Below are 13,955 nucleotides of genomic sequence, written 5' to 3'. Positions count from 1 at the left end.
TGAGCGTTGAAAGTCATTCATGACATATAACCATCGTTTATGTTCTATTTTTCCTTCCGATTTAGGAGTTATGGTTTGTGTTATAGAAAGTGCACTGAGTTTTTGTACTGTGTAGCAAAATCATCAACACTGTTACTATTGATACAAATAGTATACGACGGAAGCATTTACAAAGGATGGTAAAAACATAGCTGGATCAGATACCGCACATAAAACGATGTCTATGTGTCCAAGGTAAAGATCAAGATGAACAAAACTCGGGGAAATTGTTTGAACTTACAGTCAATAAGCTAACAAAGTGAGTCAGAAATGCAGAAGATCCCCAAAATGCTTTAATTCCTAAGTGATCGCTGTACCCATTACCATTTCATGATACATAGAAGCTGAAGCCAAAAATCATTGCATTACAGCAAAGCACCACTAAAACTTTAAGCGAAGAACAGCGCCTTGTTTGTCTCTTGTTGTAAAATGGATGATCTACTCTTGGGGTCCAGACACTATTCTTCAGAGTGGCCCAGTTTTGCTGCTGTTATGGATGACACACGTCTCATCCTAACCCTCCTTTTAAGGTCCCATCACCGAGACAGCGGCAGCAGCAGTTATGTGAAGCCTTTAGTTCTCAAGCTGCTGTCAAAGCTTTGTGAGAGATGAGCGTGGCTGATTTGCACTTGAGCCCCATGTAAATAGATTCTAGCTTCCTCGCTCATCTTCTGATCTATGTACTTCCCTCCTTTTTCTGAGAAACAACAAATTTTCTCAGAAAAGGTGGGGACGGGACAAACAACTGGCAAATGTTATAAGTATTCTATTATAGATACACATTGTTTTATGAATTTAAATCCAAATGCATTACTTTAGTATTAATAAAGAAAACAAAGGAGGTAATGAGACACGTCAGCTATGAAATTAATTACATGTATCTACAGTAGTCAGACAGAATGATGAGTGACAGTCTCCTGCATACTGAAGATTCACAAAGCTTGCCAATTTGTTTGGCAAAGTTGGCCTGCGAAACTGTTTGATCCTGCATAAATTTATTAACAACTAAATAAACTGAATGCAAATTATTAACTGTGGTTGCAGGTGTTATGTACTTTTCATCATTATCTTATGCAGACATAATTATGCCTTCATTTGCTTTCTTTGGCTAACGCTTGTTGATGCTAATGCTAGATGAATTCAAGCTGAATTCACCCCCGCACCCACCCCTTAATCATTGCATCCTGTATCTTTGTGCTTGATGGACAGTCTGAATTTTCTTTGCTGATGTGTGTCAGCCTATTGGCCCTGGTCTCCAGCCAGCTTCATCTCCTATATCGCCATTCCAGCTGCACATAGAGCTATTTGGCTTGTTGCCCAGTGTGAACTTAAAGTAATTTGGAGAAGCCAACATTAGTCTGAGGCAACAGTACTGCCTCTCAGTGGAACAGTATCATCGTGCAAATGTGTCCGTGTATACTGTATGTGTCTACATATAGTTTATTGTGATAAGATGTAAGTTTTGTGCACACAGTAAACGCACAGACACACACACAGAGCCTGGAAAGAGAAGAAAGAGAGAGCAAGAGGGACAGAGAGAGAGAGAAATCCACTCCACATACTCTCCTTCCTCTGCGCTTATTATTCATTTCTGTTTGCCAATGATTTTCTTTCTGAAGACTGTTGCTAGAGGAAGATGGAGGTGAGTGGGTAGATGGCGGCTAGTCAGCTGAGCATTTGCCGGTAATGGAAAGGTGGGGGCAGCGAGTGTTGGGTGAGACAAATGCTTCTAATACTCCCTGGCTACATACTGTAGCTCAGCTTGGTGTCATTTGGAAACCCACTCTCCCTTCATGATCACTGCTAATCAAGAAAATAGAATCAGGGAGAATGATCCTGCAAAGGCGCAGCACGTGTCTTCGATTCTCTGTTTTTGTGCTTCGCTTCGGAATTCAACAGGCTGCCATATGTATCCATTGCAGCCTGTGTACCCCCAAAACGGTTTTATTATTTGTACATTTTAAACTGGGGCCTAGTGCACACTGGGGAGAGGGATCACGGGTACTGAGCCAGCAGATTGGTGTAGAGAGGGGGAGGAGGGGTGGGGGGACTGCTCATGGTGTGGGCTGAGTGTGTGTGTGTGTGAGTGTGAGGTGCTACAAGGAGATGATAAAGTCAACAAGGCCATAGTGAGGGGTTGAAAAATGAGTGAATGAGAGATGATGAAGGTGACTGGGGACAAGGTGCAATCAGCTGCAAAGAGGGCCCAACAGGGATATGAGGAGGCAGAAACGTGTGTGTGTGTGTGTGTGTGTGTGTGTGTGTGTGTACATGAGCGATTCTGGGCTTCCAGGACACTTTGATTGTCCCTCTCCACCTCTCCTCTGTGTCACCCTCCTTTTACCCACAGTCCCTTTTTTCTTCCCAATTTCTTTACTTTACTTCTCCCTTCGCACGATGTCCAATTCCCACTCTCGTTTCCTAACTTCCTCCTCTTTCCACTCTTTGACCATTTCAGGGTCGAGCCTGATTCAGTCCCTCCTTGTGGGCCTCCCTGCACATTTCCCATTAGGCCACCATATTAACAGAATACTGTTGATACTTACTCAGTCTGACTCAGAAGGGGACGATCAGGTTTCTTTCTCATTTCCTACCTCTCTTGTGCACGTCAGTCACGCATACGCAACTTTGCAAATGCTGAAAGGTCGTGTAAAATCTGTCTCTCTGATCTTTATTTTCCCTTTGCTTCTTTGAATCCCATCTGCCTATATTTCAGGGATTCATGGAGAGTAGTAATTTGTAGGGTGGGAAATGTAATGGAGAAAGAAAAGCAATAAATTTCACTTGGCCCATTCGGAGAGAAGGAGCCATTAAAGAAGCAAGGAGAAAAAGAGCTCAGCAACCTTTTGCATGATGCATCAAGTATTGTGAGGTTGGCCTAAGGGAGTTTTAACCAGTTAAGATGTTACAAGTGGAGGATACCCAGCAATCTTTAAAGCTGTAAATAACAGTGTTGTGGCTGATTTGATCTGAATCAATATCCATCCATACTTGCAATGCAATTTATAAATAATTAAAATCAAACCTAATATGATTTAATCCATCCATTTGTGTGGATCACACCAACGGGCCTTATGTTTGGTACCTGGTGATGCAAAATAACAGTTTTTCCCCTTGCTCTATAGCCTCTTGGGATCCCAAGCTGATATTTTGAGCAACTTGGCGCACAGCCTACCAATAAATAACTGTGCCTTTGTAGCATTATGTTTTGACTTTGTTTGACTTATAAGGAAGTCTTGACTATTTTTTTTCCATTAGCATGTGAGCAAGAACGAAAGATTTAAAGGACGCAGACATTGATTGTTGGCCGTGGTTCAGTGTATTCCTCAAAGGAAGAGTTTTAAAAATATGACTCATGAAAAGCCACTTTTCAAACCTAGCTTTCACTCAGCAAACAAAGAGAGATTCAGCCACAGAATAAATGTTGTTCATCTATGACTCACAAATAGGTATGGAACTCCAGTTTTATCCAAGTCAGACAAAATCCTGCATAGATCTTTTTCAGATCCTTTTTGATACACCAAACTACCAGAGAGGCTGGTTGGAAAGTCTGGAAGATAAAAAGCCTTGGCCATTGATGTTACAATTTTTAGTGGCAAGAAAAAACATGCCATCGTTGTCATGACGCACTGTATCGAAGCCTTATTGTTACATAAAAAAAGACCAAGGCTATGACATCTTCTGTAGGCAACTGCTCTCCTCAAGTGCATGCTTTAGAAAAAAAAAGATTTTAGAAGAAATTGCATAAGTTACATGTTTTTAAAAAAATATATATTTTTAGAGGACGTACAATGTGGGAGAATGTTAAATTGATTTACAATACGCATTTGAAGTGTGCCAATTTATGAGTGAGTTCACACAAGTGCAAACCACACGAAGGAGTGGTTGTCTCAACAAAGAACATCTGTTTTTCATGGTGAAGAAGAAGAAAACATCTTATATTTGGGTTTATAAGTTCCTACAAGTTGGGATCCATTTTTAGTGTGGTTTTTGATGAAAAGTTTCTATGAAAGTTTGTGTTTTGTTTAGTTTTGTAGTTGAAGAATGTACAATGTTACAGTTACAGTGTTGTGCAAAAGTCTCGAGACACCTGCAAATTTCTTAATATTTAAAAAAAAAAAGGCAAATCAGTGATGAAGATATAGTATATGGGGCAAAAACAGAATTCTAAAGATGCTAAAAAAAAAGTCAGTTGCTTTTCTGCGTTCATAATTCCACCACTGGTACCATGACAGAGCCTCCGCCATGTTTTACAGATGCCTGTAGACGCTCATTGTTGTAGCTCTGGCATGACCTCCTTCATTACATATTGATGTCGATTTGAACCAAGTTGCTCAGCTGTCTGTGTAAACACAACACTGTTTCATCCCTTGAGATAGGTGTCTGCTTTATGCTTCAATGATTTATAGGTCAGTGTAAAGTGTCTTACCGAACAACAACAAAAACATCTTCTAGAAAATGGTCAGGTAATGAGTGAAATGAGTGAAAAAGCAGACCTTAGGAAAGCCTGAGGAAGTATTGCTTAAAAACACTTTAAAAATGAAAAGGAAGTCTGGGTACATGGAAACAAAATCTCAAAAGCCTAAACAGGGCTTCTTGATTAGTCCACTAATACCATAATATAATCATATGAGACCATCCTCTGTAATTGAATGTACAGACACTATGAACTGTGTATAATCTGATGATTCTGTCACCTGTTCTCATGTTGTCTGAATTTTTTGCAATTCAAAGATGTAACTATTCAATTAGTTCATTAGTTCAACTTGCTCTGGAGGAAAAAACAACAAAAGAAAATTGCCTTGAAAATTGCCAATGTCCCAACCATCCTAACGGTGCTTGGGACAAGAAGGACATCTGCTTTACCTCCAAGAAAACCTGTTTTTACTTCTTTCCCCCAACACCTCAATCTCTCACCTCTTACCCTATTCTATTTATCTTGGCCCCTGGCATAAACTAGTTCTTTAATTCAATCATAATAAAAAGGAGAAGCTCTCCCTTCGAGGGACAAACAGAATTGCTGTGGAATGGCGCATCAGTCAGCCAGTCCTGACAGAAGGATGGAGAGTGACAGCACTCGCTCAGGCCCCTTGGGCAGCGCCATGCTCCCTGACACCTGTAACACACACTTGTCACGAGATGGGACATTTGTGTGTACACACGTTAGGTTGTGAAAATGTGCTGTCTGTACAGGAGCGTATGACATACCACTCTACAGGTCTGCACATATCGTTACAGACGAAATAATCAAACCCTGATAAAGATTCAGCAAAGCAGAAATACTGCGTTTTTAAAATATCTATGTGAAGAACTTCTGAAATAGAAGATAGATGGGTGGATGGATTTAAAGTTACTTGCTTTTGGGGGGAATGGAAGGGAATGAGAGCATGGACTGAAAGACACCAGCTTTATCAAGATATAAGCATTTTTTTGAACATTACTCGACCATTACACCACCTTGTCCTTTGTCTTTTTGAGTCTTCTGACTGTTTTGTAAGGTAATTCTGAATGTAACCCCAAGATCAGAATTTAGTGCCTGCACTTTTTTTTTTACATCCTGCATGCCAGCCTAACTGCTCTTCCTTCATTCTGCCTTCTGTTGTTACTGATTGGACAGTGCCCCAATCCTGTGCTCTCATCAAGCTGCAGCAGTAATTCTTCCACCTGCTTCAAAAGTACAGCCAATCTGTTCTTCCAGCCAGCCCTGATTTAGGGTTTTTTTTGTGTCCCTGTATATATCCAGTGTTTTTGTTACTTGTAGCTTAGAACACATTTTGAGCATTGAATGTATTCAACAAGCTTAGTTTTCTGCATGTCAGCTAGTCTAGTGGTTGCTAGAGGCTCTGTAACCTACTTCATTGTTGTTTGCAGCCACTGTCTATTTCCTGGAGACCAGACCAGGTAGTAAAGTCCCATATCACACACTGAACCAAAATTCAGGAAGTATTTTAGTTTAGTAGTGCTACTGCTTTGTTGTAATTTTGGTTTGGTTAGACAGTGAATGTAGGTAATGGCGGGTTTCTTTCTTTCTTTACTTTAAAAAAACAAAAACAAAAACACAGAAACAACAAATGAACATATATTAAATCCTTGCATCCCAATCCCTCACTATTTTAAAATAATAATAGCGTAAAAAAAAAAAAGTATGTGCTGTATGTATACAGTTGTGCACATATTGGCACTTTGAGGCCTTCTCAAGTACATGCATACACAATCTTAGTTTAATGGCCTAAAACCACTCACAGAAAGCTTTCAAACTCATAGCAAGTCAACCTGAGGTTCACAGTGAATATAAAAAGTCTTCACACCATTGTCAAAATGCTAGTTTACTTTATGATGTAAAAAAAAAATTAGACCAGGCAAAATAATTTTTGAACTTTTTCAACCTCTAACATGACCTACAGACCCTGCAACTCAACTGCAAAAGGATTGAAATAAAAAACTTACAATAACCTTCTGCATAAATATGCACTCTCAAACTAACACTTTGTTGAAGCACCTTTTGACGTTGTAACATAATTCATTCTTATGGTGTTGGTGCTTATAAGCGCAGTGCATCGTGACTTTCTAATATTTGCCGAGTCTTCCTTGCAAAAGTGCTCCAAATCTGTCCAATTGCATCATCTGCTTTCTTCAGGTCACCTCACAATATTTCATTTGGATTCAGTTCTGGGCTCTGGCTTGGCTTGGCCATTTCAAAACTTTAATCTTCTTCTAATCAAGCCATTCTTTTTTTGATCTGGATGCTTTTGGTTTTTGGCACACTAAACGTTAAAATGCTTTCTAGCATAAACTTCACTGTTTTGCCAAAACACAATGGTGTTTGAAACTGCTCAGAATTCCCTCCACCTTAACTAAGGCTCTAGCTCAACCTGAAGAAAACGCCCCCAAAGCATGATGCTGCCACCACCATGCTTCACCGCGGGTATGCCATTGTTTTGGTGGTATGCATTGCTTTGGTTGTAATAAAAAGCTTTGGGATTTTACCCTTGGTTTCATCAGACCAGAAACATTTCTCCACATCCTTTTGGGAGACTTGATAGATGTTGCTGCAAAATTTTGCTAATTTTCTTTGTAAGAAAATCCGGCTCCCTGACTTCTTGTTTTTTCATCAACTTTGTTCAGGTATAGTTATTGTCACTTTTACATCATTTCATTTGTTATTTATTGTCCTCACTGTTTTCTTGCTGTTTGTTTTGGTATACATTGGCTTGGAAACGAACTGACTGAATGTACCTACAATTAAACTAAACCCAAAACATAAGCTTGTTGATATGGAACTACATTATTTTTATTTATTTATTTTTATTTTACCCCCTAACAGATCTGGTTTTGAACCACATTGTTCAGGTTATAGGTCACATTTTAGGTAGAACATTTCTAAATAATTTATATATATATTTTTCTATTTTTGCATTACAAAAATGTGGCATTTTAGCAGGGGTATGCAAGCTTTTTACATCCTCTGCAGATCATGCTCATTCTAAACAAACTACCAGCTTTTAGGCAGGCATAGAGAGTCTAGACAAACTGGTATGCTCAGTGGTGAAAAAAAAAAAGGAGAAATGTGAAGAAAACAATGCTTTGTAGAGTGCAGGCTCTAATATACAGCTAAAACCAAAGAGCAACATGTGTTTTCATGCTCTCCTAATCTGTCTTAGGGAAAAAAAAAACCTCACACCATGCCCTGGTCTCTAAAAGATCCGTGGCCTTGATCTCTAAAAATCTGTGGCTAGCCTTCAGGACATGACTCAAATGATAAACGCAGCACTGATAAAAGCAAACACTGCCTTAGACTTAGATGTGCCCTGAATAACAGCCCTGAGTAGCTGAACACACTGTTAATATCATAGCCTATGGTGCTGTCGATAAAGAGTCCTAATTACACTTAGTTAAATGCCAGAAATTCTTGAAATTATTAATTATTGCATTTGTTCGTGTCTACTAAACAGATCCGAATCAGTTAATCACACTATATTGTGGCTCTCTGCGAGGGTTCTTTGAGTATTGTTAAATAAATGCAAACAAGCAATCATAGCACAATCATAGCGGAGACAGCTGGATGGGAGTGAACAGGAGTCCCTGAGCGAAAAACCCTTCAGTCAGAGGCAGAAAAACAAGTTAGCTTTACTGCTGCACGAACAAAGGTTCTATGACAACAAACAAATCAATTATTTATCATTGTACTAACCTGCGCCTTTGGTCACCACCAGTTTGGGTTTGCTCCGAGCACCATCCCCCTTGGTGGTGTATGCTGCCACTGTGATGGAGTAAGTGGTTTCTGGCTTGAGTCCTCCAATGACCATTTCCTATGGGACACACGGAAGAAGCAGAGACAGGAAAATGTCAAAATACGTGTTGAATTTTTCATGATTTGACCCCACTTCGTGCAGCTCAAACTGCCTTATGCAGAATGTTAATCTAAGCCAAGTGTCTCCTGCTCCTCTTTATTAATTTTCACGAGGCATGCATTAAATGTAATGTTTCCCCCTGTGTAATGGAAGACATTTCCATTACATAAATTATTAGATCTGCCAAGGTGGAGGAGTGACATTATGCATGTAAATGGAAAGTAGTTCCACTTAGTCCTTTAGCAATATTCCAATCAACAACTTAACTTTGATAAATGCATGCTGAATACATCCTGGCCATTCCCTGGCAGTTTTTTACCTCAGCCATTAAGTTTCCTTGAGTCCTCTTCAAAGAGAGGCTTCCGATCAATTCTAATGAATCTTTCAAGAGAGAAGGTTTGAACGAATGCAGAATTAGGTTTTTAACAGGCACTAGTTTGGCAGAAGGATGGGAGAAATCAATAAAGGTAAATGAGCTATAAGTAGTGTGCTGCACTTGACATGGTACTCGTGTAATGTAGATGGACTCTGGTTCAAAGGTAGAGAACATTCTGTGCAAAGTAAAAAATATGAATGATCACAATGTGGGTCGTACAGAGATATTCTTTAAACTACCATCTCAATATACAAAACTCAAGGAAGCACAGTACTTCTAAAGCACCACATTAAAAAAGAATATATATCTATGGAGCACAGATCACACAAACACAAAACAGAAGGGGGAAAAATCATTCAAACACCACCAGAGCACAAGACACAACACACTGTCAGCACACAGTATGATACGAATAGCGTTAGCATTCCAGGCACAGTGGTCAGTGGGTATTGCATCAGCCATCAAGTGTACAAACTAAATGATGACAGACGTAAGCCCCCTTTTTCTTGGTTATGCACAGATATAGTGTTTAGACCGAGTCACCAGAGAGCTAAGCCCCTGAGCCAAACTGTTGCCCAGACTTAATGAACAAGGATCGGATGGGCTGTGTAACCTGTGAATCTAACCGGGCTGATGCAATACCCTCTGTTTACACTCTTTCAGGCACACAAAGCACCCAGGTGAAGCTTCGTACTCACATATTCAGCTGTATCGTCTGTTTCCCACTAACCCCCCCCCCCGCCAAAGAGCGCAGGAGAGAGAGCAATATTTTTTTCAAAGAAAGAGAAAAAAAAGAAAGGGAAGAAATAGGATTGTGAGAGACGGGGGCATAAGAGGTTTGGGAGCAGAGGATGGGTATCAGAAATAGGTCACTGGTTTTAGGAGGTCAAGAGAGAAAGAAACTGTTTGAAGTTTATGTTGTGAGGAGAGCTGTACAGGTCTGCTAGTTTAATTACGTTACTGTTCAGCTGACAAAAAGGCACAATAGTGTTATATATTGATAACTACAAGCAGCAATGGCATGAAAATGTAGCATTACATGGATTAATGATGATACAAACTAAGATAAATAGATATAAAAAAGAGGTTTTTGCCTGTGCGTGTGGTGCTTGGCCTGAATGCACTAAACTTTTTTTGTGTTTTGTTTTCCCAATTGTTCAAAATCTCCATTTGAAACGCCGGTACTACACACAGTCATCACTAGAACTGTGTTGACAGAAAAAAAAAAACCCCAACAAAGACAAACAAACCCCCAAAAAGCATCGTTTCCAGTTCTGCCAGTCAAAGTCTAAATTGTGGTGAAATAGTTCCGTGCCCATTTTCTCCAAGTCTTTGCACTGAATACAAGCACACATAAATATTTCATTGCATATGTTGCCATGAAGCAGGGGTCTTGACATTCCTAATAAAAGCCATTGAGGTAGAAGAAGGAGGACAAGATGAGTGAAGCTTTGATTATAGTTCTTATTGTGTGTCGACGGGCTGAGGGAGAAAGAAATGAAATGAAATCTACAAGGCAAGAGCCCTATTGCTCCCCATACTCCTGCTGCAACAGCGTGGATTAACTAGACAATTCGCGATTTGCATGAGAAGAAAAAAAAAGCCAATAGCTTACACATATGTTTTCAATTTTTAATGCGATTGGTGCATGATAAACGCATGCTGCGTGGCGGGATTTGCATTTTTCTGACAGCTAATTTGTAGAAGGAAAACTACGAGATGGTCATACCTGGGCATCAGCCAGCATGACATCCTTGATGAGAGGCAGGCCTCGAGACTCGCCATTTTCCACACGCACGTAATGAACCTGGTAGCCACGGATCTGTCCGTGCTGCTTGCCTGGCGTAAGAGAACGCCACATCACCTTAATTGCTGTGGAGTTGATAACCTCCACCTCCACCCGTCTTGGAGGAGCCCCAGGAACTACAAGAAATTAAAGAAATAATCAAATCCTCGCATGAGACCATCACACACCTGTGAGTCTGATTCACCGCCCTGCATCGTAAAAGTGCCTCACATCATGTCGTGACATAAATAACTCCCTGAATCCAAATTCATGTACGCACAGAGAAAACTATTGACAGCTAGCAAGAATGATGGACAAAAACATTTAGAAACAACAAACACACTCCAGTGTCAGTCAAATTCAACACGCACACATGCACACGCATTCATCACTTCCCCATGTCTCTTCCACCTTTTCAGTACGTCTCTGTCTGTGGTAAACCTCGTCTGTCAGTCATAATGACAGACTTTTATGGCAGGCCTTGCGTTCGGGCCTTTCAGTTTGCCACGGACCGTCCCTTTGTGAGATGGATGTTCTGTTGATAAAATTCTTCCACTCAACCTGATTCCATTTGCTCCTTTACAAAACACTTTGACTCCCTGTTTTTGCCTCTAAATCACAACCCCATCATCTTTCCCGTCATCATGGTAAAATTGTGTTCATTAACAAGGCGCATTCTACTGTTCAGCCCTGGATCTCATTTCCTTAAAGATACTTATTATCATAATGACAGGCTTTCGATAGATACTGTCACTGTGTTGTGACTCTTTATTTGTGGAAATGCTTGAATAGATAAGGCCTTGTACCCATATGCATAAATGCATATGGCCCTCAATTGAGCAATAGGACAGTAGTTGTTTATGTTGCAATAGCAAAAATGCTTGATTTCCCACGTGTATATTTCATTTTGAGTCTTTCCATTTGCACAGTTTATAAAGCAGTATGCTGCTATAACATTTTTGGTATGCATTTGATACCATGTGATCTTAGTTTCTTTTATGCATGCATGTGCAGCACATTTCCATCATATAGGACATATGCACAAAATGTTTAAACAGACCTTATTAACACATTTACATGAATATACATATTAGGCCCCTAGCTTAATTCTGACAATTAAGGACACTGGAATGTACTTAATACGTATTTGGCTCACTACCGACTTTGTGGCTTTAAATATATCATGTCTCCCTGCTGGTAATGCAATTTCTGCATACGTGTCCACTTTGTGTTTTGGAGAAGCAAAGTGTGAAATGGAAACCGCGCACTGGCGTGTCTATTACACATTTTGCTGTAATACTGGGTTGCACATACACATACAACAGAAAAACAATGTTTACCGGTGGTATACTCACCACTAAACTAAAGTGCTATTGAACCATAATAAAAAGTCAATACAAGAGCTTCTGCACAGGCTAGGTTCACCTACCATCTTCGTCGGTCCGACAGACGAGGGGCTCACTCTCGGGGCCAGGTCCAATCACAGTGGAGGCAGACACCGTGACACGGTACTGGGTCCACTTCTCTAATCGCTGAAGCAACACCTGCTCCTCAGTGGCAGGCACCATGGGCTCCTCCAGCAGTTCCTCGTTGTCACCGGCCCCTTCTGACTGGCCCACCACCTGGTAGCGCACCCTATACCCCACCAGGGCACCATTCTGACTCTCCAAAGGTGGGGGGCGCCAACTTACCAACAGGGTGGTAGAGCTGGTGCTGCTGCACTTAACTTCTTGAGGGGGAGCTGAGGGCTCTGGTGAAGTGGAGAGGACAGGAAGGAAGGAGGAGGGGTGGGTTGGGAGGAAGGAGGCGGACGAGGAGGTTGGGGAAGGAGGGAGGAGGGGTGAAAAACAAAAAAATAAAAAAGATGGGAGAGATAAAGAAAATGAAAAAAGAAAGGGAAATTCAAAACTTAAATAAAAAACAAGAAGAATCCAAAGAAAATTGTAAAACAAAGACAGATGCAAAACAAATTTCAAATAAAAAATAAAACTCAAGCAAATGTCAACTTAAGATGCAATAAATGGATAAATGGCACAAGCAAGTGTAATAATGAATCCAGATAGCTATTGTTTTGGGATATGAGCACTGGATATGCATATACTATGTTGTGTCAGTGTAGAGCTGGGATGTCAAACTCATTTTACACAGTGGGCCATATACAGCGCACTTTGATCTCACTCAGCTTTCTGTCAGCATAAAGAAGTTTAACTACACATTTAGAAAAAGAATAAGAAAGGTAATTTCAACAGTATTTCTTAGCTTTACACATAAAGACAGCAGCAATTCATAAAGAAACACTGCAGCAATAAGTGACATGTGTCAGCTTGATTTAAACTGTAAGAAATAAAAGTACACAAAAAGTTCAAAAACATTTTTTTTTAACTGTAGAACCATTGTAAAAAAAAAACCCCCCAGAAATTTCTATAGTAGATCATAGAAAAATGAATTTTTGTGTCATTTAATCGTTACTTTGGTGAAGTGTGAATAACCAATGGAGAGGTCTAAGCTGTTAATTTGCAAATGTTATGCCCTCCTTCTTGTTCTGGTCCCCGGGCCTTATGTTGAACACCCCTGTTGTAGTGTTTTATTGCAAACGAGGCACTTTAGTCAGACAACTGAGGAGAGTACCGCGGATCGCCCCGCTTGTGGGGATGCACGGCGTCAACGCGTTAACGAGCTACCATGCTAACGCGTTGACGCCATGCAGCCCCACACACGGGGCGATCCACGGTAACTCGTTGACGGAGATTTGCTGCGTTAATGTAGTTATGGCGTTAATGAGATTAACGCCTACAGCACTAATACATATATTGCAATAGATATTCAAGATTTCGTATAAAGAGATTTTGTATCTGTCCTTTATTTCTTTACAGTATTAAATCAGTCCAACATGGTGTCTATTATTTGTGTCTGAAGTGGTCTTTGAAAAGTTTCTAGACCAAACTCAGTGCCTTTCTTTCTGATCTGAGCCAAGTTCTCAGACAGCTTGAGCTTGTCCAGAAAATGTGCCGTGTAGGGGGCGATAACCCTTCTCATCCAGGCTTTGGTACTGTATGGAAGAATTGGATGAAAATGTTTCTATCCAATGGCACTGTACAAGTTTAATCTGAAAATATGCACGGTCCCTGCCGATGTGACAAACCCAGTTCATTATTACATCTTTTGTCTATTATGTAGGTAAACAAACCACAACAATCAAAATAAATAAAATAATAAAGCATTCCACATAAAGCAGAAAAGAAATAAAAACATTGGAAAAAACAAAGTCTGAAAAACTAAATTATGAACAAAAGGAGGGCACTGAAACAAATTTCTCTGTAACCCAGGTGACTCAAAAAGAAACTACAACAACAGTTAAAGTTCAAGATGACAACTCATGAGTAAACATGGAAAAGGAACTCTG

The 13,955-nt window shown here is 40.2% G+C and overlaps 1 protein-coding gene across 9 annotated transcripts in view; it reads right to left on the bottom strand.

The window, feature by feature from the left end:
- The window catches only part of ptprsa (protein tyrosine phosphatase receptor type Sa), a 258,396-nt gene that overhangs the window by 49,252 nt on the left and 195,189 nt on the right, over nt 1-13,955 (bottom strand). For 5 of the 9 annotated variants that reach the window (XM_085433160.1, XM_085433164.1, XM_085433161.1 and 2 more), the window contains 4 exons: nt 11,982-12,302; nt 10,496-10,689; nt 9,465-9,491; nt 8,231-8,348 (listed from right to left, as the gene is read on the bottom strand). The exons of 2 other annotated variants lie outside the window; for them this stretch is intronic. In XM_085433160.1, coding sequence (XP_085289286.1) covers nt 8,231-8,348; nt 9,465-9,491; nt 10,496-10,689; nt 11,982-12,302 — 660 coding nt within the window. The remainder of the gene's footprint in view (nt 1-8,230; nt 8,349-9,464; nt 9,492-10,495; nt 10,690-11,981; nt 12,303-13,955) is intronic. 2 more of the 9 variants (XM_085433163.1, XM_085433167.1) reach the window with 1 other exon arrangement.

Source organism: Copadichromis virginalis, linkage group LG15, assembly GCF_057382275.1.
Source record: "Copadichromis virginalis isolate Kocher_CV1m ecotype Utaka linkage group LG15, C_Virginalis_male_GT1.1, whole genome shotgun sequence".
In the NCBI taxonomy this organism is placed as follows: domain Eukaryota; kingdom Metazoa; phylum Chordata; class Actinopteri; order Cichliformes; family Cichlidae; genus Copadichromis; species Copadichromis virginalis.
This window is presented reverse-complemented; position numbering and strand designations above follow the sequence as displayed.